The sequence below is a fragment of the Triticum urartu genome, chromosome 5 (genome assembly GCF_003073215.2).
Source record: "Triticum urartu cultivar G1812 chromosome 5, Tu2.1, whole genome shotgun sequence".
Classification (NCBI taxonomy): domain Eukaryota; kingdom Viridiplantae; phylum Streptophyta; class Magnoliopsida; order Poales; family Poaceae; genus Triticum; species Triticum urartu.
Window position 1 is genome coordinate 466,586,383 of NC_053026.1, and position 24,241 is coordinate 466,610,623.

At 48.6% G+C, this 24,241-nt stretch overlaps 2 protein-coding genes and 1 pseudogene across 2 annotated transcripts; all 3 read left to right on the forward strand.

The window, feature by feature from the left end:
* Positions 1-11,822: 11,822 nt before the first annotated feature.
* On the forward strand, positions 11,823-14,569 carry LOC125556316 (annotated as a pseudogene).
* A 429-nt stretch (positions 14,570-14,998) lies between these two features.
* LOC125556317 (probable inactive purple acid phosphatase 27) lies at positions 14,999-17,869 on the forward strand. The gene is made up of 10 exons (XM_048719068.1): positions 14,999-15,224; positions 15,318-15,409; positions 15,553-15,625; positions 15,719-15,838; positions 15,909-16,001; positions 16,087-16,219; positions 16,292-16,373; positions 16,479-16,611; positions 16,696-16,901; positions 16,983-17,869. The coding sequence occupies exons 1-10, from the start codon at positions 15,027-15,029 to the stop codon at positions 17,734-17,736; spliced, it is 1,884 nt and encodes a 627-aa protein (XP_048575025.1). The 5' UTR covers positions 14,999-15,026; the 3' UTR covers positions 17,737-17,869.
* Positions 17,870-20,984: 3,115 nt separating this feature from the next.
* On the forward strand, positions 20,985-22,881 carry LOC125556318 (uncharacterized membrane protein YjcL-like). The gene is made up of 2 exons (XM_048719070.1): positions 20,985-21,534; positions 21,625-22,881. Exons 1-2 carry the CDS (start codon positions 21,045-21,047, stop codon positions 22,212-22,214), a joined length of 1,080 nt encoding a protein of 359 aa, XP_048575027.1. The 5' UTR covers positions 20,985-21,044; the 3' UTR covers positions 22,215-22,881.
* The last annotated feature ends 1,360 nt before the right edge of the window (positions 22,882-24,241 follow it).

Sequence of the window (24,241 nt, forward strand, 5' to 3'; positions counted from 1 at the left end):
CATGGTGTTGACTCTGCAATACGTGGATTCCCCGTCTTGTGTATTTAATTTAATCGGAGCAGAGGACATTCGCGGTGATGCGTCCACACCACACACCAGAGATTGTCAAGAGGGCTACTGCACTTTGCAAATCCGACCTCCTATGTATTTATGGCATCCCATATGTGTTGTTCTCCTTAAATACGAACTATCAAATCCACACACGGCAACGTCAAGCATAAATGACAAATGCTGATGCTAAAAATACAGAGTTCTTACATAAAATTTATTTTAAATTCACAACTCAAACGTTAACTCTTTGGTTTTCATTTGTGAGCCCACGTATGCTCCACAAGATCACTTAGTAGCTGCGTGTGCATCTGATGATCTCCAAGATTTCAATGCATATGCGGAAAGTTCATAAGCTGGTTTGCAATCTGGATCTTCCGAGATTCGGACTGGTTCTCCAGACGCTTCAAAACCATTGGTTTACGCTACACCATCACCCTTATTATTGATAATCATATTGTGCAAAATAAAGACAACGGGTCATCGGCTGTCACAAAGTTTCTGATTCCCACATCATTACAGCTTCACGAACAATTCCCCAATGAGCTTGAAGACCATATTCGAATGCCCTCTACACGCCCTTCCTAGTTGCTTCCTGCATTGTTGCATAGTGGCTTTGTTTGTTGTCTTCTGGTTCAGATATGGTCTTTACCAACGTCGCCCACTGAGGATAGATATGCCATGTTGTAGTCACGGTCGTTGATCGTGTAGTTGCACGGCGGTGATTTTTCCATTACAAAGCCTCCTGAACACAGAAGATCGTTGGAGCACGTTGATATCGTTGTGAGAACCCGACATCGCAAAGAAAGCATACCAAATCCATAAGTAATGTGATGCCACTGCTTCCAGTAAGATGGTGCCCTCTTTGGTGTGACCTCGATACATTACACGCAAACCTTTGGGGCATTTCCTCCATTGCCAATCATGTAAATCAATTGATCCGAGCATTCCTGAAAACCCTCTTGCCTCTCCAATAGCCAACAACGTTTCTTTGTCTTGCACATCTGGTTCTCTCAGATACTCTGCTCCAAGCACATGCACAATGGCGCGGGCAAGCCTGACAGTAGTCTTCAGGCATGTGCTCTCCCCCATCTGAACCATCTCACCAACAGCACCGGCTGTAGTACCAAGTGCAAGCATACTCAGAGCACCCCTGTCTTTCTGCTTAGCAGAGAAAGAGATTGGCCGCAACAATCACTTATGAGTTTGAAGTAGTCATCGTGTGCCTACACTCCCTCTACAATGCGCAAAAACAATGGTTTACGCATACAAAAACGACAAAGAAACCATGGATCATTCGAAAAAGTTGGGTCTAGAGCAAAGTAGTCCCTGTATAGTAGTCGTGCTACGGATACCCTATCCCGATCGATCACTATTCTCCCTTTCATTGAGCCCTTAAAGTTGAGAATATGCTCCACCTGCCGGCCTGTTTCCTCTTGCATGCTCATGAGCATGAGCATGTCCACTTCTTCGTCTAAATCCGACAAATCAAAGAACTCATCTTCAATTATTTTATCAAGCTCCGTCGGTCCATAATCGTCGTTCGACAAAGTAGTGGAACCTCTCATTTTCCCTATAAATAAAAAAATAGTTCGGAGAATGTTCGACCACATAGAGTGCAACGGGCAGCCGGAGAGTTGTTGGGCGTACTGCGGTGGCGTCCGGACCGGCAAAGATGTCCGCGGCGACGAGCACGGTAAAGAGGACTGTAGTGCCGGTGCTAGCGGCACCGAGGCTCAGAACGACATCGAAGCAAGGGTGGTGGTGGAGCTATAAGACGTCTAATGCGGAGGAGGAAGAAGAGATGAGAGAGCAAATGGTATCGGTAGGGCCAGGGGATGGATTTGGTACAATTTGTGGTAGGGTCAGCATGTCGGGTCTGACGTGGCGGATGCGCCCAGGCCTCCCTTATATCCACCTCATATTTGGACTGGATATGAGGGGTGTTGGTCAGCCCTACCGTTTGAGGCACCCATTTGAGTCGGTTTCTTTTACCGGTCGTTCAGTGATCGGGGTGTCCGCCCGACTGTAGATGCTCAAATGCTCGAGGACGCATTTGGGCGTGTCTGCGGGCAGTGACTGGTCACACCTTAAATTTTCTCTTTTGCAATTGGATACCTCATACTTGAAATGTTAAATTCGTACAAAACATGGAAAAGAGGAAAAACCTACATACTACATAGATCAACTAATAGCCTAGACTACCCTAGTCCTAGTCGGAGATGTCCACGATCTCCGTGCCTAGCTCTAGGCACATGGGCGGCACTGATGCGGCTTGAAGCTACGTCGATATTTCCTCAAAGAGGAAGGGATGATGCAGCACAGCGACGGTAGGTATTTCCCTCAGTGATGAAACCAAGGTTATCGAACCAGTAGGAGAACCAAGCAACACAATGTAAACAACCCCTGCACATAAATAATAACCACTCGCAACCCGATGTGTTAAAGGGGTTGTCAATCCCTTTCGGGTAACGGCACCATAAATTGGTGCGTGGACGGGATAAAGATGTAATAGATTAAATAAATAAATCGCAAATAAAATAAAGTGCAGCAAAGTATTTTTGTATTTTTAGTTTAATAGATCTGAAAATAAAAGGCAAATAAAATAGATCGCAAAGGCAAATAATATGAGAAAGAGACCCGGGGGCCGTAGGTTTCACTAGTGGCTTCTCTCGAGAAAAATAGCAAACGATGGATGAACAAATTACTTGTACGGAGTATGACTAATAAGCTTCACCCGTGGGGTTTAGCCTTCAACAGCCACGTATCAGCTGGCAATAGGCGAAATTTCTGCACGTCAAACTGACAATTCAGGGCATAGTCCATTGTTCAGTTGTGAAGAAATCTAATAATGTTGCTCTAGGTGGAAGTTCAACTTAACAGTCTTCACTGAAAATTCTGGTATATCAAACATTGTTTGGAACAGTTGACAAATTTATGTGCCTCGAGATCTGATGAGGGATTGTTGTATCATAGATGGGCTCTATGCCCATATAAACAATGATTCCTGTTTAATTTTGAGGCCCATGTAGGTATATGGTAGGTGGTGTGAAGTTTAGTACCCCCATGCTAGTTGAGAAGGGTTGAGACCCTTTTATAAGAGCTGCTCTACAACTTGCCATTGGGACGTTGGGAAGAAGAATGGTACACACGCGCTCCTCCTCATCCGCCACCCGCCTCACCCCGATGCACGCGAGCCGCGGATTGTGGGAATGAGCCGAGCTGAAGCTTATTTTTGCCTGTCGGGAACGGATTAATTAATCTGGGATTAATTAACGAGTCGCTAACAGACGCGCCACACTCCGAGACTTTGGACCTTGGGCTGGTTGTGCAACCCTTCTCCGGGAACGACGACCCCCTTCCCGGGAGTGTGTCGATTCGGTCGTGGGCCGATGACTCCCTTTCCGGGAGTCCGACGACTCGATTGTGGGCCGATGACTCCCTTGCCAGGAGTGCGTTGACTCGGTCGTGGGCTTCGGCCCAGGCCCATGACTTCCTACCCGACGACCTATATAAAAAGGCACTAACCAGTGAAGTGACTTAGTTCGGTTCACTCTCACTCCCTCTTGCTTAAACCTAGCCGTCATCTACTGTTCCTCACTCTGAGCTGCTCCGGCGATCCCATCCCGATGACTGTGTGGACGGTTGGTCGGGAGAGCAGGTGCCTCCGAAACCCTGTCGTTTGAGATCCTGCCCACAAGAACGGCAATAAGGTTTCTGGAGAGCGTCTCGACCCGACTGCTCCCGATCCGTCCCCATCTCTGTCCGCCTCTGCTTACACTACTTCCCCTGCATCGACACCATGGTTGACGGCGCCGCCGCCAAGAAGAAGGCCACGGACGACGCCGAGGTTGCTGCCGCTGCCACCGCGTTGGTCTGGCCAATCGGAGGGTATGAACTGTTCATCCCTCATTTACTCGTACATGTGCTAGCCGTATATGTTCTAGTCATAAATAGTTTGATTCTATGTACAGTACGTGCTAGTATGCTTAGGTATCGATACAAGATGCACGATGTATCTGCAATGTTTATTATTTACTTGTGGATTAGATTAGTCGGAAAAGTGCTAATATTTTCAACACTGAACCAGTCGGAGAGGAGCGCTTGCACATTCATGACGTGGGTTAGGATACGTCATAGTTTGGTTCGATGAGTATTAAATTTTCGCGCGAGAGAGGCACAGACGTGGTCGACTAATGAATTATGAATGTACTGTATGTAGGTTCATGCATGTGCTGGAGTGTCTACGCGCGTATCTTATACTACTTTACCGATCTCTACTCCTAATGGAGCAGTTGATAGGCTCCGCCAGTTAATTTTCGTCCCACCACTTTCGTCCGATTTTTTTTCATAGGTTAACTTTCATAGATTTTTTTTCGTCGTTTTTTCGTTTGGTTTATTTTTGTCTCACCTTCCATTATTATATCCTCACGGTGATTTTTTTCACTCTCCCGTTAAAAACTTTCTTAATATTTGCAAACTTTCCTAACCATGCATGTCACAAATGGGCAGGTATTGATATCACGTTACAAACAATAAAACCCATTTTCATGGAAATCAATTCAAATCCTAATTTCCTAACACACTGATTCTTACCTTTTCTAATCTCTACTCGGTTGGTAGGCATGTCACAAACGGGCAGGTATTGATATCACGTTACAAACAATAAAACCCATTTTCATGGAAATCTCTACTTCTAATGGAGTAGTTGGTAGTCTTCGCCGGTCAATTTTCGTCCCATCATTTTCATCCGGTTTTTTTTCGTAGGTTAACCTTCGTAGATTGTTTTTCGTCGTTTTTTTCGTCTAGTTTATTTTTGTCTCACCTTTCATTATTATATCCTCACGGTGATTTTTTCACTCTCTCATTAAAAACTTTCTTAACATTTGCAAACTTTCCTAACCATGCATGTCACAAATGGGCAGGTATTGATATCACGTTACAAACAATAAAACCCATTTTCATGGAAATCAATTCAAATCCTAATTTCCTAACACACTGATTCTTACCTTTTCTAATCTCTACTCGGTTGGTAGGCATGTCACAAACGGGCAGGTATTGATATCACGTTACAAACAATAAAACCCATTTTCATGGAAATCTCTACTTCTAATGGAGTAGTTGGTAGTCTTCGCCGGTCAATTTTCGTCCCATCATTTTCATCCGGTTTTTTTTCGTAGGTTAACCTTCGTAGATTGTTTTTCGTCGTTTTTTTCGTCTAGTTTATTTTTGTCTCACCTTTCATTATTATATCCTCACGGTGATTTTTTCACTCTCTCATTAAAAACTTTCTTAACATTTGCAAACTTTCCTAACCATGCATGTCACAAATGGGCAGGTATTGATATCACGTTACAAACAATAAAACCCATTTTCATGGAAATCAATTCAAATCCTAATTTCCTAACACATTGATTCTTACCTTTTCTAATCTCTACTCGGTTGGTAGGCATGTCACAAACAGGCAGATATTGATATCATGTTACAAACAATAAAACCCATTTTCATGGAAATCAATTCAAATCCTAACTTTCCTAACACGTTGATTCTTACCTTTTCTGATCTCTACTCAGTTGGTAGGTGGTATCTTCGCTTCCTACTCCCAAACCTCGATCGCACAATCCTCGAGGATTCCCCACGATTCTGCACGCACAAACGAAACAAGCAAGAAAAACCAGCGTGACTGAAACCTACGAACCTATGTACCTCTTCCTCCCCAGCCGCGAAGCGATGCCGGCCGGCCGCCACCCATCGCGTGTGCCTAGGGTTCTCGATGGAGCCTGTGGCCTCCATGTCGTCGGCGAATAGGCGAAGGGCGGCCTCAGAGGCCCTGGAGCTGCAGCTACGGCGGAGGACGCTCGAGACCATGCTGGAGCAGTGCGGTTATCGAGAAGATGTTCAGGAGTGCGAGGACGGGAATCCGGGCTAGGGGCGGACGGCTGGGCGGCGACATCAGCGACGGGGAGGGGTCACCCCCGGTGCCGGGGTTGGCGTATCCGAGGGCAGTCCACGGTGGCTGCGGCGAGGGTGGGCTCATATCCCGTTCATGGAGCTCTCCCGGCACCGCCGCCCCGTTTCCCATCTCTTCCTGATCCGCGGCCGCACCATCGTCTCCTATCTCTCCCTGAAGTCACGATACTGGTGGTTGCCAGGGGCTCGATCCAATGAAACGCAGGATGGTCGGACACTCCAGTGCGGATGCTTGCAAGGGCGTGCTGGCCCTCGCTTGGAAGGGGATGAGACTGTCAGGAAGTTAGCTTGGTTGGCGAGAGACCAGGCGCAAGATGTGGTGGAGTGGAGACGACGGAGGTTATGGTTGGTGCGGAGATCACGTGCCAGCTGCTGGGAGGATCACGATGATGGCCTGTGTGCATTCCAGGCATTGGGCTGGGTAGCAATGCAGGATGGCTATGCGACTTCCATGGCGATGTAGACGGAACAATCAACGTCAGCATGGCCTTGGTTGGCTTGGGAAGGCTTCAAAAACTGTATATTGGTTTCATCTTGCTTTTTTTTCTCTTTCACAAGTACATGTTCACTGATTCTATTTTTAGCTGATGTTCTTTTGGTTTTAATGATGCATGAGGGTGTGATAAAAATGATTAGAAGTAGTATACACTAACGTTAGGTTTAGCATTGGGGGTAACTTGGTAAGTAGTAACAATTTGTGGGTTCAAGCCACGCACCAGCAGAAGGATGCCATGCCGAGGAGTGTCGGATGTGGCCGGACCTCCAGTTTTCAAGGAAGATGGCGGGGAGCCTCCACATCAGGGAAGAGATGAGGGGCTCCGGGGCACTTGCCAAGGAAGCTTCTCTTTGTAGTTTCTGTGTGCCAAGTTTCAATGGTCGGTATGTATATTTTTCTGAAAGCAGTTTGTGAATTCTGAACCTATTTGACTAATAGTGAAGCCATCTCTTGTTTTCACTCCTTCTGAACCTAGCAAAATGACCTGCTTGGGCCGAACGAGGACATGGGCATGGTGGTGGATATAAGAAGCATGGCAAACATTCAGCTACAGAGGAACATTATGAAAGGTATGTACGGTAACTCTAGCCATGCATGGCCACACACCAACATATGTTTTGCATTGTTGCATATGTTCTAACCTAAACAAAATTGTTTACTGTGAACTGAACAATGATGCGTCGTGATACAGAGGTTGGAGAGGCTGGAGGAGACCATATGCCAACAGAAAGCGCATCTTGATGGCCATCAATATGAGGAGCTGGACCTACCCACCGGTTTTAATAAAATCAGTCCCGTAAATCAGGCTAATTGCAAGCATCGGGTACTTGTTAGCTATCAATTAAATCTCTTGTCCTGCAAGAACATATACTTATTTGGATGAGAGGACTGTAGCATGACTCAATGAAGAGTCAGATCGACCGTCCGCTCCCAGTGCACTCCCCGGTTCTATCGTGCTGCCCCGTGCACCAACCATCCAGTAAAGGTTCTGAGTTTAACATCTTTTCAGGAAGAAATTATCTATTGATCCACATGTTTGTATTTTGGCAGACATGAGTTAATTTATCATCTTTTAAGAAAGAAATTACTAGAGAGAAGAAAGCCCAGTTTTGCAAGTAGTGACAGTCCAACATCATATTGACAAATCTGGTTTCTCTTTCCATATACATAAGTGTATAATTTGTTTTGATTAAGAAAGAAATGTATACATGTTTTTTATATATGTATCTCCCCTGATCTGTTTGTAGTAAAACCGACTTTGGTGTTGTAGTTTTCCTCATATTTTAGTGCTATAAGTACTAACTCGCTTTAGTCGCAATATTTTCTACTCAGGTAGACGCATGTTTCTGTCCAACCATGGACCTATTATATTGCTTTGTTGTAAATTATTAAGCCTGAAACAATCAATGCATTTCCTTCAGCCTATCTCACGCAGGTAGCTAGGTGTTGCATTCACAAGCAAGCCACTACGCGCGATTAGGTTGTTCAGATTCTCTTGTGGTGTCGAATTGTTTTGGTTTGTACTTTGTTCTCTTCGTTTTAACTGCTATCTTCTCTTACCTCTTGCAGACTAATGTTTCCTTATGGGAGAGCTGCTAATGGTGAGCGATATTCCTTGGGTCATAACAACATATGAGTTGAACAAGTACAAATAAAGGTAAATGGCATATTTTCACCGCAAAAAAATGGATACTCTTATCATTTGCTTGTCTTACCACAATAATTGGTGCGCTTGAAATTTCAGAAAACGAAATATGTATGGCAGTTTGATTGATGCATTGATGATGTAATTATATGGCTAATATATGAGATAAAAATAGCTACATGGAGGGACTTAATTTGGAGTTTGTTATGGTTTGTCCCATGTGGTGGATAATGGGTCAGTAGACATACTCGATTGGTTACTTCCAAGTAGTTTGGTTAGTACGTGAGGACCTTGGAGGGAGGTTTGGTGTTGATTAATATGTGTTAGTGACCATGAGTTAGGATGACACTGTCTGATATTGCCGGATCCTTCTATACTGCAGCGAGGTTCATGTGTTCAGTTCATGTGTTGTTTCCTCAGCCCTTACCGCCATGGTTTTCTCAAGTGCAACCGCAAGCTTAGTAATAGCAAGATAGTAACAATATTTTTTTTCGAGGGTTGACATAATTATGAATGTTTGGGGAATTCTATTTTTGTTTCTACCTGATGATTAACTGTTCGCAAGATGTGTGTTTATTTTTTATTTTTTTTGTTGGTAGCTTACCAAGCGGATCGGACCACTTGGTAAGATGTGTGTTTATTGACTATGTGGCGGTGAAAACTTGAGAATAGGAAGGGATTTAGCATGGTGAAAGGAATATATTGAACTATTATTGTTTTTCATAATATAAGGTATGCCAACCGTATATATTTTCTCAACAATGAGTTAAACACATATTGAGGATGGTAAAAAGCTTTGTTTGGACCTATATTATGAAATTAAATTATTGGAAATTTCCCTTGGGTTGAAAGAGTGGTGGACTTCAATTTCTAGGTCTGTAATTACAGAAAATTTATGCACTTGTGTTGTTCACTTTTCCATGTTTTCTTCAGGCATTGGGCAAGGCTCCTCCTGTGTGGACCGCGAGAGATTTAGAAGGCCGAAATGGTTCAGGCAATTGTCGACCATCCAACTTATCGAGAGATTTAGAAGGCCGAAATGGTTCGGGCAACTTATTGGGCAAGGCTCCTCCTGTGTGGACCGCGAGAGATTTAGAAGGCCGAAATGGTTCAGGCAATTGCCGACCATCCAACTTATCGAGACCATTATGGATTCCAACCGAGTTATTTGTGATATCCAGAATATAACCCGACACAAAGAGTTATTTGTGATGCCAACCAAAGTATAGAAGTACATGCATTTGCAAAAAATAGATAATGCATTACTCTTGTATTCTACTCCCTTTGTAAACTAATATAAGACTTTTTAGATCACTAAAGTAGTGATCTAAAAAGTCTTCTATTAGTTTACAGAGGGAGTACTATGCTATCTCCATATTTTTGAGATTCTTAAATTATCAGAAATCCACCTTTAGTGAAGGCATTGCTATGCATGATTATTTTATGAAAGTTAAACATACAACATAAATCGACGACTTGATAATTTGTTATATTTGTTGGAAACTGACCGTGCGAAGCATAAAGTCACTTAGGTGAATCCGGTATCTGAGACAAGGAGCACACGATACCTTATTCCACAAATTTTGGAGTTAGAATAAGTTCATGGTGTGAAACAGGATGATGCGACACACACACACACATGTATGGTTCGTATGTGGTCTCACCCATCTCACACCACAAGCACACATCTGTAGGCCCATAGATGGTCCACATTTGTTGGCTCGTGGCAAAGCACAACGTGCATCCATGAGCAATTGGTGGCTATATTTTATTGCATCGGGAGCAAGAATGCGGTTTACTGTTCTTGCCAACGGATTATATGCGCCAGTGTATCTGCAGAGTCACCTCTCTTCAGATTGTGTAGAGGAGCTTAGACCAATTATTAGAATTTAAATTGCATGTCTACTCCAATACACATCAAATTATTAGCTTTTATGTGTGCACATTGTATATTCTGCAGATTGCAACATCAAATTATTAGCTTTTATGTGTGCACATTGTATATTCTATAGTCTGCACACATCTCAGAAACGTTCGGATGCCTGATTACTACTCCCTCCGTAAAAAAAAAATATAAGAGTGTTTATCTAAAAGCTTCCTTCCATGTACTTTTGGCATAGTTTAGATTTTTGTGTCACCTCTCCTTGGGAATTAGGGGATGTCCTACATGTCAAAGCATTTCTGATCTAATCCTAATCTGCCGTGTTTTGGAGCTTATGAATTTCTTAAAATTCATTTACTTAAGAATGCAATCTTCCGGTGTTCACTGATATAACGTGTTGTCTTTTGCATACTTTTTGTAGTTTCAGTAAGATTGATCACATAGATGGTTCTACATGGATAGAGATATCCACTTAGTGCACATCTATTGAGATTCAAAAGGTAATTGACATTAGTTGAGATTCAAAAGATACTTGATTTTTGTGAAAATTATTGGTTCATGTTGTGCCCATTTGTAGACTTTTTCTCAGTTTTTTAAAAAATATTTGTATGTACAAGCCGAATTCAGGTGCGATACAAGCCATGATGCACTATATACTTACCAAGGGTGATGTGTTGTTGGTTGAAAAATTGCCGCAGTTAATAGCTTCGGCTTAATATTTGACACGGACTTGAACCATTTGCAGTGTCATTGTCAGGCTGATTTTTGCTATGGAGAATGAAACATCCATGCTATCGATGAAGAACAATCTCACAAAATTGGATATATCTTCTTGTGCTATTATTGCTGAAATTAAGAGGCGCACTATAAGTCTGAGGAATTGTCAAGCTTTGTGTGAGTGAGGCGTCGCAGAGGCCGGGCTTCATGGAGCCCGTTTTATCAAAAAAAAATCAGAATATACTTAAAAGTTTCAAAAAATATCAAATCTTTTTATACAAATACATATGACTGTTCGTCAAGTTACAAAAAAGTTTCATCAGGTAATTCGATTATTTGCATGCTACACAAAAAAGAAAATATCTGACCCAAAAACAACAAAGATAAAGCCCATTTTAATCTGTGTATTTATCTTTTTTGTATACATTACATGTTAACATATATGTTCATGACATTTTATACATGTATACTACAAATAAACATCTACGTATATACTTTTTTTCAGATTTTTTCAATGTGTGAAAATAGTATTTTCGCTGAAAAGAAATAACGAGCTATGTGGAGCTCGATCTCTGCTATGCTTTTTCGAGCTTTGTGTAATAGTGGCACCCATGGATGCGTGAAGTTGAGTAATATTAATACTACTTAATCGTTGACGACATATATCCAGTTAGCGAACGATTTGATTGGTTAAGGAGACACAATGACTACCGAGAAGAAAACAAGTGGAAAAGAGTCTTTATTTGTCGATGTATGATGGAAATCAGATGCCCACCTTGCTTAACACATATTTCCGAATTAAAAGAATAATTTGATCAATGTTTCTATGTTTTTTATTATTATATGATAACACATGGACATTCGGCTTTTGTCCATTGCAACGCACGGGCATTTCACTAGTCTACTTAACAAACGACCGGACCGCGCGATCAAATCGTATTCCAATATTCCGTGGATGAATCACGAGTTCCTGGCGATGGTTAAATGATGGAGGAAAGAAAATGGCAGCTCCCTGCGTCTGTCCAGTCTGACCTTATTTGATCGAGAAGAGAAGAAAGGCCGAGATGATAGGGTGGGGGGACGTGTACAGGGTGGCGGCCGCCATGGCGCCGCTCTACTTCGCCCTCGGCCTCGGCTACGGCTCCGTGCGGTGGTGGAAGCTCTTCACCCCGGACCACTGCGACGCCGTCAACCGCCTCGTCGTCTACTTCGCCTTTCCGCTCTTCGGCTTCGACTTCACCGCCCGCGCCGGCTCCTTCGCCGCCGGCTACCGCGTCCTGGCGGCCGACGCCGTCGCCAAGCTCATCGTCGTGCTCGCGCTCGCCGGGTGCGCCGCCGCCCGGCGCGCCAAGGCCGCGACGCGCCGCGGCGGCGGCAGCGCGCCCTCGTCCTACTCCTGGTGCATCACCGGCTTCTCGCTGGCGGCGCTCAACAACGGGCTCCTCGTGGGCGTGCCGCTGCTGGACGCCATGTACGGCAAGTGGGCGCGCGACGTCATCGTGCAGCTCTCGGTGCTGCAGGCCGTCGTCTGGCTCCCGCTGATGCTGGTCGTCTTCGAGGCGAGGCAGGCCTGGCTGGAGGTGACCCCGGAGCCGGCTGATCAAGGCGCCGTCGCGCGCGAAGAAGGCGACCTGCAGGAGGCGCCGGGGAGCGACGTCCACCGGCCAGCAGCAGCCGGAGATGGCCGGAAAATGGCGGCGACGGGGTGCGCGTTCTGGGCGCCGCTTCTGCGAGCGGTCGGGGTGAAGCTCGCCCGCAACCCCAACGTGTACGCCAGCCTCCTTGGGGTCGCGTGGTCTTTCGTGGCAAACAGGTTTGCATGTGCCATGTTGCACAATAGATTTTCTCTTGGTAGTACAATGGTTGGATTATTAGTTGCAATAATTCATCCAATTAGTAATCTAGTGCATGTGTTTGCAATCATACAAATGTAGGTGGCACCTGAAGATGCCAAGCATCATAGATGGCTCCATCGCGATCATGTCAAAGACCTGCATTGGAATGGGAATGTTCAGCATGGGTACGTACGTAACCACCTAACAAATCTTGGTGCAATTAGCTATCAAAAAAGTCTACTGCAGTTAGATTCGTTTCGAGATGGGTTTTGCTATTCGTTTGCCAAACCAAACTCCATGGTCAACCTTGCGTTTCTTTTTCCTCCATTTTTAGTAGGTCTACCTTGCGTTTTTTTAGAATACTACTCCCTCCAATTGAATGAACAGGACGCACACGTATTGTAAAAACTTACTACAGATTAGACAAATAATAATAATTATATATATATATATATATATTATATAATTGAAAACTTATTTCGAGTACGAATTCAACGGTATACTTTTTGTCAAATATAACCTACCCTAAATTTGATTGATCCAATTAATTGTCAAAGTTTATTTTTAAAATGTGTGCGGGCCTCATTCATTGGAGTGGAAGGAGCACCACATTTACAGCAATGATTTTTTCAACAATAACAAGTCAATCGATCAATTATACTTGTTTCATGGCAACATTTTGAGTTTAGGTTCTATTATGGAGTTAATTACACAAAATCACCACATTGAGAGCTAGGTTTGCAGAAACCACCGATCTATGGGTTTGTGACAAAAACACTAATTGGTGGGTAATCTCTTTGCATAAACACTGTTTGGCGAGTTTGGGTGGGTTTTTGTAACAAACTTGTAGACCAATGGTTTCTGCAAACTTAGCCATCAATGTGGTTGTTTTGTGCAATTAACTCATACTCCCTCCGGTCTCTTTTAGTCTGCATATAAGTTTTGTCCGAAGTCAAAGCATCTCTACTTTGACCAAACTTATAGAAAAAACTATCAACATTCACAATGCCAAATCAATATTGTTAGATTCATCATGAAATGTAGTTTCATAGTATATATATTTGGTATTGTAGATGTTGATAGTTTTTTAACATAAATTTGGTCTAAGTTTACAAAGTTTGACTTGACGCAATCCAATACGCGGAGTAAAAAGGATCGGAGGAAGTATATTATGTTCACAAGAGGAAATGTAGGGTATACGTGCCATGGTCTCCATAGAAAATTCATGTGTTACAACTTATACAAATAAACAAGTGTCACTAATTTCTATCTCTCGTGAATGTATGATTTACACAAAAACAACTAAGCAACTAAAATTCATAACATCATACTTATATGCCTTTTCTATTCATGTGTTTTCCAAATCATGTGATCTGGAGGGACACCTAACAATGTGAGCATTGAGGCATGAGAATAAACTCCGATTGTTGCATTGTAGGCATGTTCATAGGACTACAAGACAAGTTTATTGTGTGTGGACTAGGCTTGACCGCGTTGAGCTTGGTGTTGAGGTTCATCGTGGCACCGCGCCACCGTAGCTGGAGCCCTAATTTTAGGACTCCGTGGTGACCTTCTACGTGTTACTATCTTGCAGGTGATTATTGAATCATTGTTACAACAATAATGTTACATTGCCTAATTTTTGAAGCCAGCTATTCTAATCATACTTCTTTGCATTCACCTTGATAGGCTGCACTGCCACAGTCAGTCGCAACATTTGTCTTCTCACGAGAGTATGACCTGCATGCTGGTGTACTTAGTACCGCGTAAGTAGTTGTTGATGATCACACTATTTGATTTGACTGTTCCTTTCTTTATGTGTCTCTGTTTTTGGACAAATGCAATTGATTTTTGTTGTAGAATGTTATATATAATAATAAGTCGAGCCATTTTTATTTTGCAGGATTATAGTCAGCACACTGGCTTCGTTGCCTGTGTTAACCGCATATTATCTTGTTTTAGGGCTTGTAATATAGGTTAATTTTTCCTCTACTAATTTCGGTGCTTCATTTTTCATTGTAAACCGGAATGAATTTTTGTATGTATGTATGTATGTATAGGTTTTGTATCTGTGGAGTTCACTCCAAGTTGCAGTGAAGTCGCTTTCTTTATCAGGTTCTCCAAATATGAAGCAAGTTCTTTAAGAAAACCGGACTTCTCGTTTTTATCTCCCTCTTTAAAAAAAATAGTGCATATCTCCTTTTTTTCTCAGAAAACAAAGTTAAACCGGTATAACAAACTCGTGTAGTAGGTTCTCCTAAAAAAAGAAAATAAAAAAAAACTCGTGTACTAGGTAGGAGTATCTTGTTTTGCTTTGAACAGTATCGTCACGACTCAGGAGTCAACTGAATTAAAAACTCCCTATAAAATCGTGAGTCCCATCATCGGCTGTCGGCGTCGTCCAACGTTGGCATCGTGTTGGTAGAGCAAAAGATGGGAGCAAGCGCGCTGCCGGCGCTGCTGGTGGCGGCCGTGCTGCTGCTGATGGCCGCCGCCGCCACGGCGATCACGGTGGAGGACTCGGCGCCGGACAACATCCAGCCGCTGTCGACGCTGAACCTGGCCGCCGCGCAGGTCGCCATGGACCCCGGGTCGGCCATCCACGCCTCACCCGACGTGCTCGGCAAGGACGTGAGTGCACGCACGATTCACTCGTGTATATATGTATGTATGCGTGGATGAGCCGCGCTGTTTAATCCGGTTACTGGATGCGTTGCGTTGCAGGGGGAGGATTCCGCGTGGGTGGCGGTCAACTTCACGACGCCCTCGCCCTCCTCCGACCACTGGATTGGCCTCTTCTCCCCGGCCGATTTCAGGTAGTATGCAAACACACGCCCAGCTTATAGCATACTAGTGTCAATCATGATCAATGACCAGCTTACCACAATTAATTGGTGCTAGTACTTGTCATGAGATCTGTTGAGCTGTCCGTGCAATCTGTGATCGTGTGTGCGTGCAGCTCCGGCATCGGGAGCGCCAGGGTAGCAGGGGAAGGAGATGCGCCCGCAGGGCTGCCCGTGGCTCCGATCAAGGTCAGTGGACAGATACAAAGGCAGCCAGGAATTAATAGATGTCACACGGGACACGCCTGTACTGATCTGTGTTGCTGTGGTGTGTTGTTGCAGTACAAGCTGGGCAACTGCGAGCCGGATTTCCTGCGCACCGGCGGCGGCAACACCAGCTTCCTCCTCATCAACCAGCGCTCCGACTACGCCTTCGGCCTCTTCTCCGGCGGCAAGGACAAGGTAAGATCGGTCTCTTCTCGATTGCAACAACAATTATGCCTTCGGGCTCTAATCATGCGTTCCTCTGCAGCCTAAGCTTCTGGCGATCTCGAACAAGATCTCCTTCGCGAACCCCAAGGCCCCGGTGTTCCCGCGCCTGTCCCAGGGGAAGCAATGGAACGAGGTGAGCTCAAATTAGTTAACCGAAAGTATTGATCGCCTGCACATGTGTATTCTGTTCCCTGCTCATGTGATTGTCCTGCGTGTAGATGGCGGTTACGTGGACGAGCGGGTACAACATCGGTGAGGCGTACCCGTTCGTGGAGTGGAGGATGAAGGGCGAGGAGACCTCCAAGCGGACGCCCGCCGGCACGCTCACCTTCACGCGAGGCCACCTCTGCGGTACGTACAGTCCAGGGTTCAGAGTTCAGAGAAGTTGCTGCTGTTAATTCAGCGTTCTCGAAATTATCGCAGGTAATCCGGCCCGTGGACAGGGCTACAGGGATCCGGGTTACATCCATACCGCGTTCCTCAAGGACCTCTGGCCAAACAGAGAGTAAGAACATGACACTGACAGCTGAATCAGATTCAGAACATTTCACTTCTGAAACTGAAATCCAACATATTTCTTCGCACTCATGGCTGTCATGTTTTTCTTCAGGTACTCATATCAGATTGGGCACGAGCTGCAGGACGGGACGGTGGCGTGGGGCAAGTCCGCCACCTTCCGCGCGTCCCCCTACCCGGGCCAGGCTTCGCTCCAGCGCATCGTCATCTTCGGCGACATGGGACTCGTGAGAATTTTTCATCACATAAGAAAATGTTCAGCTGTACTATAAGCCAGGCCACTGATCATGGTGTATGTTGCTGGGTTGCAGGGGGCAAAGGACGGGAGCAGCGAGCTCCAGGGATTCCAGCCCGGGGCGCAGGTGACCACCGACCGGCTGGTCAAGGACCTGCCCAACTACGACGCCGTGTTCCACATCGGCGACCTCTCCTACGCCAACGGCTTCCTCGCGCAGTGGGACCAGTTCACCGCGCAGATCGAGCCCATCGCCTCCAAGCTCCCCTACATGGTCGCCAGGTTCGTCCGCTCACCCTGAAAATCTTGCAAGTTCAGATGCACTTTTTGGTACTCAGCCATGTTAATAAGTTTCTAATGTAGCGGCAACCACGAGCGGACGTACATGGACACCGGCGGGTTCTACAACGGCAACGACTCACACGGCGAGTGCGGCGTGCCGGCGGAGACCTACTTCTACGTGCCGGCGGCGGCGCACCGTGGCAAGTTCTGGTACGCCGCCGACTACGGCATGTTCCGCTTCTGCGTGGGCGACACGGAGCACGACTGGCGGCCCGGGTCCGAGCAGCACGCGTTCCTCGACGCCTGCTTCGCCGGCGCCGACCGCAAGCACCAGCCGTGGCTCGTCTTCCTGGCGCACCGCCCGCTCGGCTACTCCTCCAACGACTTCTACGCGCAGGAGGGCTCCTTCGCGGAGCCCATGGGCCGCGCCCTGCAGCCGCTCTGGCAGCGCCACCGCGTCGACCTCGCCGTCTACGGCCACGTCCACAACTACGAGCGGACGTGCCCTGTCTACGAGAACACGTGCACCGTCAAGGGCAAAGATCGGCAGAGCAGCTACGCGGGGGCGATGGGAGGGACCATCCACGTCGTGGCCGGCACGGGCGGCGCCAAGCTGAGGAGCTACGCCGGCGGCGCGTGGCCGCAGTGGAGCGTGGCGAGGAACGAGAGCTTCGGGTACGTCAAGCTCACTGCTAGCGACCACGCGTCCATGCGGTTCGAGTTCATCCACAGCGACGACGGCGCCGTGCATGACGCCTTCACCATCACCAGGGACTACAAGGACATCATGGCCTGCGCCGTCGACAGCTGCGCGCCACACACCCTAGCCAACTAGAACTGCTAGTATAGCTTGCGGAATGCAGAATTGCAGTATTAAACTCTGTGTAGAAATTTCTTCCTTTTTTCTTAGAGTAGAATTTATGCGTGTGTTCGTCTTAATTTCTTTGAGGCCGGCCCCTTCTCATCCATTCTGCAAACTGGGAGAACAGATGACGAAAAAAATACATCTGTGCCCAAAGAACTGCAATTTAGGATGTGTTTGGTAGCTCGCATATACCTCATTCAGGCCCGCGCGGGAAGAAAATGATCTGTTGGGCCTGCATAGCATGAACATTCCCCGGCCGACCGGTCGCGCCCCGGCTCCTCCACCCCTCCCTGTCACCGTCGCGAGCGCTCGCCGCCGGGCTTGGCTCGGGCGACGCTGGGGCGGCGGCCCCTGGCCATTCCCATGTCGGTGGCATCGCGACGCGGGGCGGAGCGGCTCAGGGTGGTGTCCCTAGGCAGCAGTGGTCCAGCGCGGCCAGGAGACCTGCTGGGTGGCGGCGTTGCCATTGGCAGCGGGGTGGCGCGGTGACGCGGATTGGTGGCGCCTGCTCGGCCCAGATCTGGGTCCTTTGGGCCCCATCTGGGTTTGGCGGGCCGGCGGCGGAGCGTGGTGTCGGCGTCCCTCCCAGCGGAGGTGCGTAGGGCTGGTGGAGGGTGGCGGTGTTGGCGCTGCTGGTGTTGCAACGCGGTGGCCGCGGCATTGCGGGCCCGATCTGGGCCTGGCCGGGCCCGGGTGGCATGGTATGCCCCCGCTGCCGCGACCGAAACAGTATTGGAGGCACAGGCCTCCTGCGTGATGGCGGTGGAGGTGGTTCCCTCCCGCGCGGCTCCGGTGTTGCCGCCCTTGCTTCCTGGCACTGCTTGTCTCTGTCCTCTTGGCCTCGTGTTGGTATTCTTAGCGAGGCGGCGTAGATGATCTCAAGACCGTCGTGGCACGTGCTGGCGGGTGGCAAGCTGGGTGGGTAGTTCCGGATCGGGTGGGTAGCGTGTTTGGGGTGCAGGAGAAATCCCTGTCGGTTCTTTCGGCTCTGACGCGGTGACGCAAGCGGGTGTTGCCTCTCCTTCCTAAAGGTGTCGGTGTTACCCATCCCCCACTCCCCTCCGTGTGCTGGGGGAAACCCTAAGACATGTCCGGGCAAAAGTGTCATCGACATCGCATTCCTTCCTGGAGGTGCTGCTTGGTACGCGGCGGTCCGAAGCCTTGGCGTGTGGTGGGACAAAGCAGCTGGAGGGCGCAACAGTGGAGGATCATTCGTGGTCTGCCGAGCTGCCGTTGTTGGCATTTCTTTCTTCTTCTTTCTCCTTTTGGGCGTGATGTGTTGTTCCCCCCAGAAAATGCTATGTGTTTGGTGTGGTTTGCCCATCCACCTCCCCCCTCTCATGGCCGCCAGGCCGAACCCATCCACTTCCTCCCTCTCCCACTCCAGCGCTCTGCCCATGCTCCGGTGCTCCGCCATGATCCGGAGGAAGATCACCTACTACACAATGCTCGCGCCAGAGTGCCGGTACTAGATCCAACAGGAGATCTGGGCGAGACAGGCTGCGCGTGCTGGCTCCATCGCTGTCGGGCTGCCTCCGGACTCGCCGGAGCCGAAGGAGGAGCAGCAACCGGGGGAAGAGGAGGGAGAGGAGCTGGCTCCGATGGAGGTGGAGGAGGCGAAGCAGGCGGAGGCGGAGTTCGCCATCGCACAATCGGAGGAGATGGCGGAGCAGCAAACCATCCCGGAGTCCACTAGGATGAGGCATATATGGAGGCCAACCGAGCCAAGCGGCGTTCGACGCGCTCTTCGCCGAATATTTTTTTGAACGAAGGCTGAGGAAGAGCCTGACTTTGAATTAACAAAACGATCAACCGGCTAGGAGACAAGACTACAACTTACAACAAGAAAGAAAAAGGAAAGCGAAAATAAAGATTTAATGTGCTCGTTAAAACAACTCAAAGGCAAAGAGCACACAACACCCTTGCCATCGAATGCCGCGAAGCCGAAACTAGATAACCTACTAAGGAGACGGGAGGAGGGCACCACCATGCATGTTTTGTGTCGTTGACTGCCACCAAAGGACCAAACCGGGGTATCACATGATCTGACCCCATCGCCGCAAAGGGACCCTACCCTTTCACCTAGGCTCGATGGATGCCGCACCGGTGGCCGGTGGAGTGGTTCACCCTAGAACCCAAAATCAAAGTGCCCAAGCTATCAAAGGAGAGGCACAATGAACAAACCCACATGAAACGGAGAACCGACCACCCAATCACCGTCGTCGACAGCAGCAAGGCAGAACACCGAACGAGAGTTATCGAACGAAGGCACTGAAACCTCAGAGAAGGCCAAAAGGATGCAACACCGTGCCCCCGGTCAAGGATAGGAATTGCCAACGCTAAAGGCCTAACGCCGGCACTGAGGCAAGGACCCCAATCCCCTCGCACCCGCAGCTGGAACCCTCCACACCTGGACCCGATTAGGATGCTGAAGATGATGTTAGGCCACACATGCCGCCATTGAACCACACCCAGAGCCCTCTCGGATGACACTTTCAGGAAGGAACATACCACCAAAATGCCGTTATCGCCACCCAAATGTTGTTGTCTTCGCCGAACTCAATGCGAAGATAGAGGAGAAGGAGGCCAGAGCAACTACCGCCCATGCTGCCGGAGCCGAGCACTGAGATTGTCGACATCTCCGACGAGGAGTAGATAGGTGATCGACGTAGTACGTAGGTTTATTTCATTTGCGTGTCTTTGTATGAATTTAAGAATGTAGTATAAGATGTCGGAAGCAACTCGTGAAATTTGAAACGTGTCCAGTCACTACCAGAGGACGCGTCCGTGTCCACGAACATTTGAGGGCTGTAGATGCTCTAACGAGGAAAAGAATTCTATAAAATTAGGTCTCACGCGAGACCCATTCTGATGGATGACACGTGGCATTCACAAATCACAAAGTATCCCCCACCCTCACTTAAAATCAGGGGGGAGAGAGATTAGATGCTTTGTGATTTGTGAATGTCACGTGTCATCCATCAAGACGGGTCTCACCTGCTAACCGTGAGACCTGGTCTTATATAATTTTCTTCCCTCTAAGAAGCACACGGGCGGTGATATGACGAGCAGCCCGGGCGCATCACCACAATGACGGTTGGATGGGGCGACGGAGAGATCCGAGACCATTGTTGCTTTAAGATTCGTATTGCCAGGTGTCCCATGCGGGAGAGGGTCTCACGATTGGTTGTGCACGATCCGGTAGTACAGGAATTTTTTTCCCAACGACAGGCATCCACTTCATTTGGCTTTCGACGGGAAGACGCGGTTGACCATCGATGGCCGCCGCGACGGCGACGGCAGCCTTCGTGGTCGTGCGCCCACGCAGCCGAGACTCAGCTAGCCACGCCTCTTCTCTCTCAACCGCCGGCGCCGGCACCCGCACTACTCTTGTCCACCACCGCGGCCACGCTGCACGCCGGCGCCTCCCGCTCTCTCGAGCCCGAGCTCTGCTGCCCCACGGCCTCCCCCTGGTCCTGGTCTCCGACCACTGGGGCAACTGGACGGTCCTCCTGTCCGCGGCCGCGCTGGGCGTCTGGTCCGAGAAAAGCACCCGCGCCGGCAAGGCGCTGAGCGGCGCGCTGGTGAGCGTGCTGCTCGGCCTCGCCGCCACCACGGCCGGGCTCGTCGCCGCCGACGCCCCCGCCTACCGCGTGGTGCTGGAGTACCTGCTCCCGCTGGCCGTACCGCTGCTCCTCTTCCGCGCCGACCTCCGCCGCGTTGTCCGCTCCGCCGGCGCCCTCCTCCTCGCATTCCTCCTCGGATCTGGTACGCGCGCTTCATCGATCTACAGTTCCACTACTCAGCTAGCTGACAATCCATGACCCATGACCCATCGATCTTTCTTGGAAATGGCAGTGGCGACGACGGTGGGCACGGTGGTGGCGTTCGCGCTGGTGCCGATGCGGTCGCTGGGGCCGGACAACTGGAAGATCGCGGCGGCCCTCATGAGCCGGCACATCGGAGGAGCCGTCAACTACGTGGCCGTCGCGGAGGCCCTGCAGGTGACCCCGTCGGTGCTGGCCGCAGGGCTGGCCGCCGACAACGTCATCTGCGCGCTCTACTTCACCACGCTATTCGCGCTGGCCGCCAAGATCCCCGCTGAAGAGACGGTGCATTCCAAAGAGGGAGTCAACGCCAGCGGCGAGCCCACTCCGGCTGCCGGCGGCGGCGACAGGCTGCCGGTCCTGGAGAGCACGACGGCGCTGGCCATGTCGTTCGCGATATGCAGAGCAGGCAAGCACATGACGGCCCTGCTGGGCGTACAGGGCGGCAGCCTCCCCTGCATCACAGCAATCGCGGTGGCGCTGGCGACACTGTTCCCCTCGCACGTCGGCAAGCTCGCCCCCGCCGGCGAGGCCATGGCCGTGATCCTGATGCAGGTGTTCTTCGCCGTGGTGGGGGCCAACGGGAGCATCCGCGACGTCATCTGGAAAAGAATTTTATGAGACGTGGTATTTATAAATCACAAAGCATCCCTCACCCCCACTTAAAATTAAAAAGGGAGAGATTAGATACTTTGTGATTTGTGAATGCCATGTGTCATTCATCAGAGCGGGTCTCACCTGCTAACCGTGAGATCTGGTCTCATATAATTTTTTTCCACGTCATTCACACGGCGCCCGGAAGCTGCTGCTCATCGCGTCCAACGCCAACGTCGGCGGGCCGACCACCGCCTGCGGCATGGCCACCAGCAAGGGCTGGAGCTCCTTGGTCGTCCCCGGGATCCTCGCCGGCATATTTGGCATCGCCATCGCCACCTTCCTCGACGTCGGTTTCGGCATGTTTGTCCTCAAGCACATGTGACGCAATGCACCTGCACTTGATAGAAAGAAGAGAGAATCAACCTGTAGTAGAGCCTGATTTCATGGGTCTTGTTCAGTCGGGTTGTCACTGAAACTGAAGTGAGTTCCTGCTCTGATGGTGGGAATGGTTCCTGTTCTGATGGTGGGAATGGTTTCAACTGGTAAAAAATAGGTTCAGACAATGGTAGGATGCACTGCACTAATATATATGTAATGTATGTATGGTCATGGAATTGCCAACTGAATCAATCATGTGCTATATGGGAAGCTTGTAAGTCGCTTTCTACAATATGTACTATGTGAATATCAACTTGTCTTTTCATCTAAGTGTAGCTGCCAGCATTCGAGTAAGTCTTTTCATATCTCAGTGTTAGTCTCTGGTATATTTTTTTTAATGAAGGGTGGACTTTATTAACTTAAAATGGAGCATCAAGAGGATACAAATACAATGAGCACACACCCGGCCTTTGCATAACTAGGATGCACATAGCCAACACCAACGCACGCACACAAAACACGCCGGTAAATAGCTAAGTCATATAAGACCAAAGCTATACGTAGACGAGAATTTTTTTTAAAAAAAATGCCCTAAAGCGATCAGATCAATGATCAGCAAACTATAACAATGACCATATCTGCACCGACCGTCTCATGACACCACGCGGACGACGAGATTCTTCAACAGCAACGCCTTCAGGAAGGGAGCGACACTCAAATGTCACCGTCACCGGATCCAGCAACCCAAAGCTAGTATCTAGGCTTTCACCCTGAAGAATCAGTCCGAGCATTCCGAACAATGCCTTCAACAAGGTAACGATGTAAAACATCGCCATTGCTAGGTATACCAAAATTGGGTCAGACCTAGGCTTTCACCCCGGAGCTCGAAACCGGGTGCTCAAGTAGCACCACCATTGAAGTCATTCAGGTGTTGTCACCATCACTTTTCCACAATTCCAGCAGCTATCATCGCTGCACAACCATCCCTCTGTATCAAAACTCCATCCATAGTTTGCATCTCGCCACCAAAGTCAACCACCTGATCTGCAGAGATGAAACTCACACAAAGATTTTTCAATGGCGACCGCAATCAGCGAGGCAAGTAGCCAGGACCATGGGCTGCAACTAGTCGGTGGCCGTCATCTGCACGCACGTGCACCTCAAGTGGCCGTCTGTGTGCGTAAGCATCCATGCACCAGCCCCGCATGCTTGTCTTGATCTATTCCAAGCCATGGAGACGAACCAGATCGGAAGACCGGAATCACCGGCTAGCAACCAGATAGGGACGCACCAAGCCATGGAGATAATCTAGATCAGAAGGCTGGCAACCACCAGCAGACTGCCACATTGGGATGCCGGCAATCACCAGCGAACTTGCTAGATCGGCAGGGCCAGCAACGCACCACGGCGACGACGGCGGCCAGATCAGGAGGCAACCACCAGGGAAGATCCAACGGTGCAGCCTCCTGGAGAATTGGAGAAGCGCACAACTCGAGCTGCCTCAAAGCCAAACCAATATTGGCTATTGGTATGGAGCAGCCATCGCATCTTCTCCAGGCCGATCTTCAGATCTCGAGGAAGACCCTCACGGAACGAAGGGCGTTAAGTCCAAGCGGCTACAGCAGCACCCCACCGGAGGACCAAACACCAACAAAGGCACGACCCCATGAACT

Excerpts from the sequence above, each read along its gene's own strand:
- LOC125556317 (XM_048719068.1), top strand. The coding sequence starts at position 15,027 with ATGGGAGCAAGCGCGCTGCCGGCGCTGCTGGTGGCGGCCGTGCTGCTG. Across the intron at positions 16,002-16,086 it reads AGGGGAAGCAATGGAACGAG|ATGGCGGTTACGTGGACGAG; the intron begins GTGAGCTCAAAT and ends TCCTGCGTGTAG. Across the intron at positions 16,220-16,291 it reads CACGCGAGGCCACCTCTGCG|GTAATCCGGCCCGTGGACAG; the intron begins GTACGTACAGTC and ends AAATTATCGCAG.
- LOC125556318 (XM_048719070.1), top strand. The coding sequence starts at position 21,045 with ATGGCCGCCGCGACGGCGACGGCAGCCTTCGTGGTCGTGCGCCCACGC. Across the intron at positions 21,535-21,624 it reads CGCATTCCTCCTCGGATCTG|TGGCGACGACGGTGGGCACG; the intron begins GTACGCGCGCTT and ends TGGAAATGGCAG.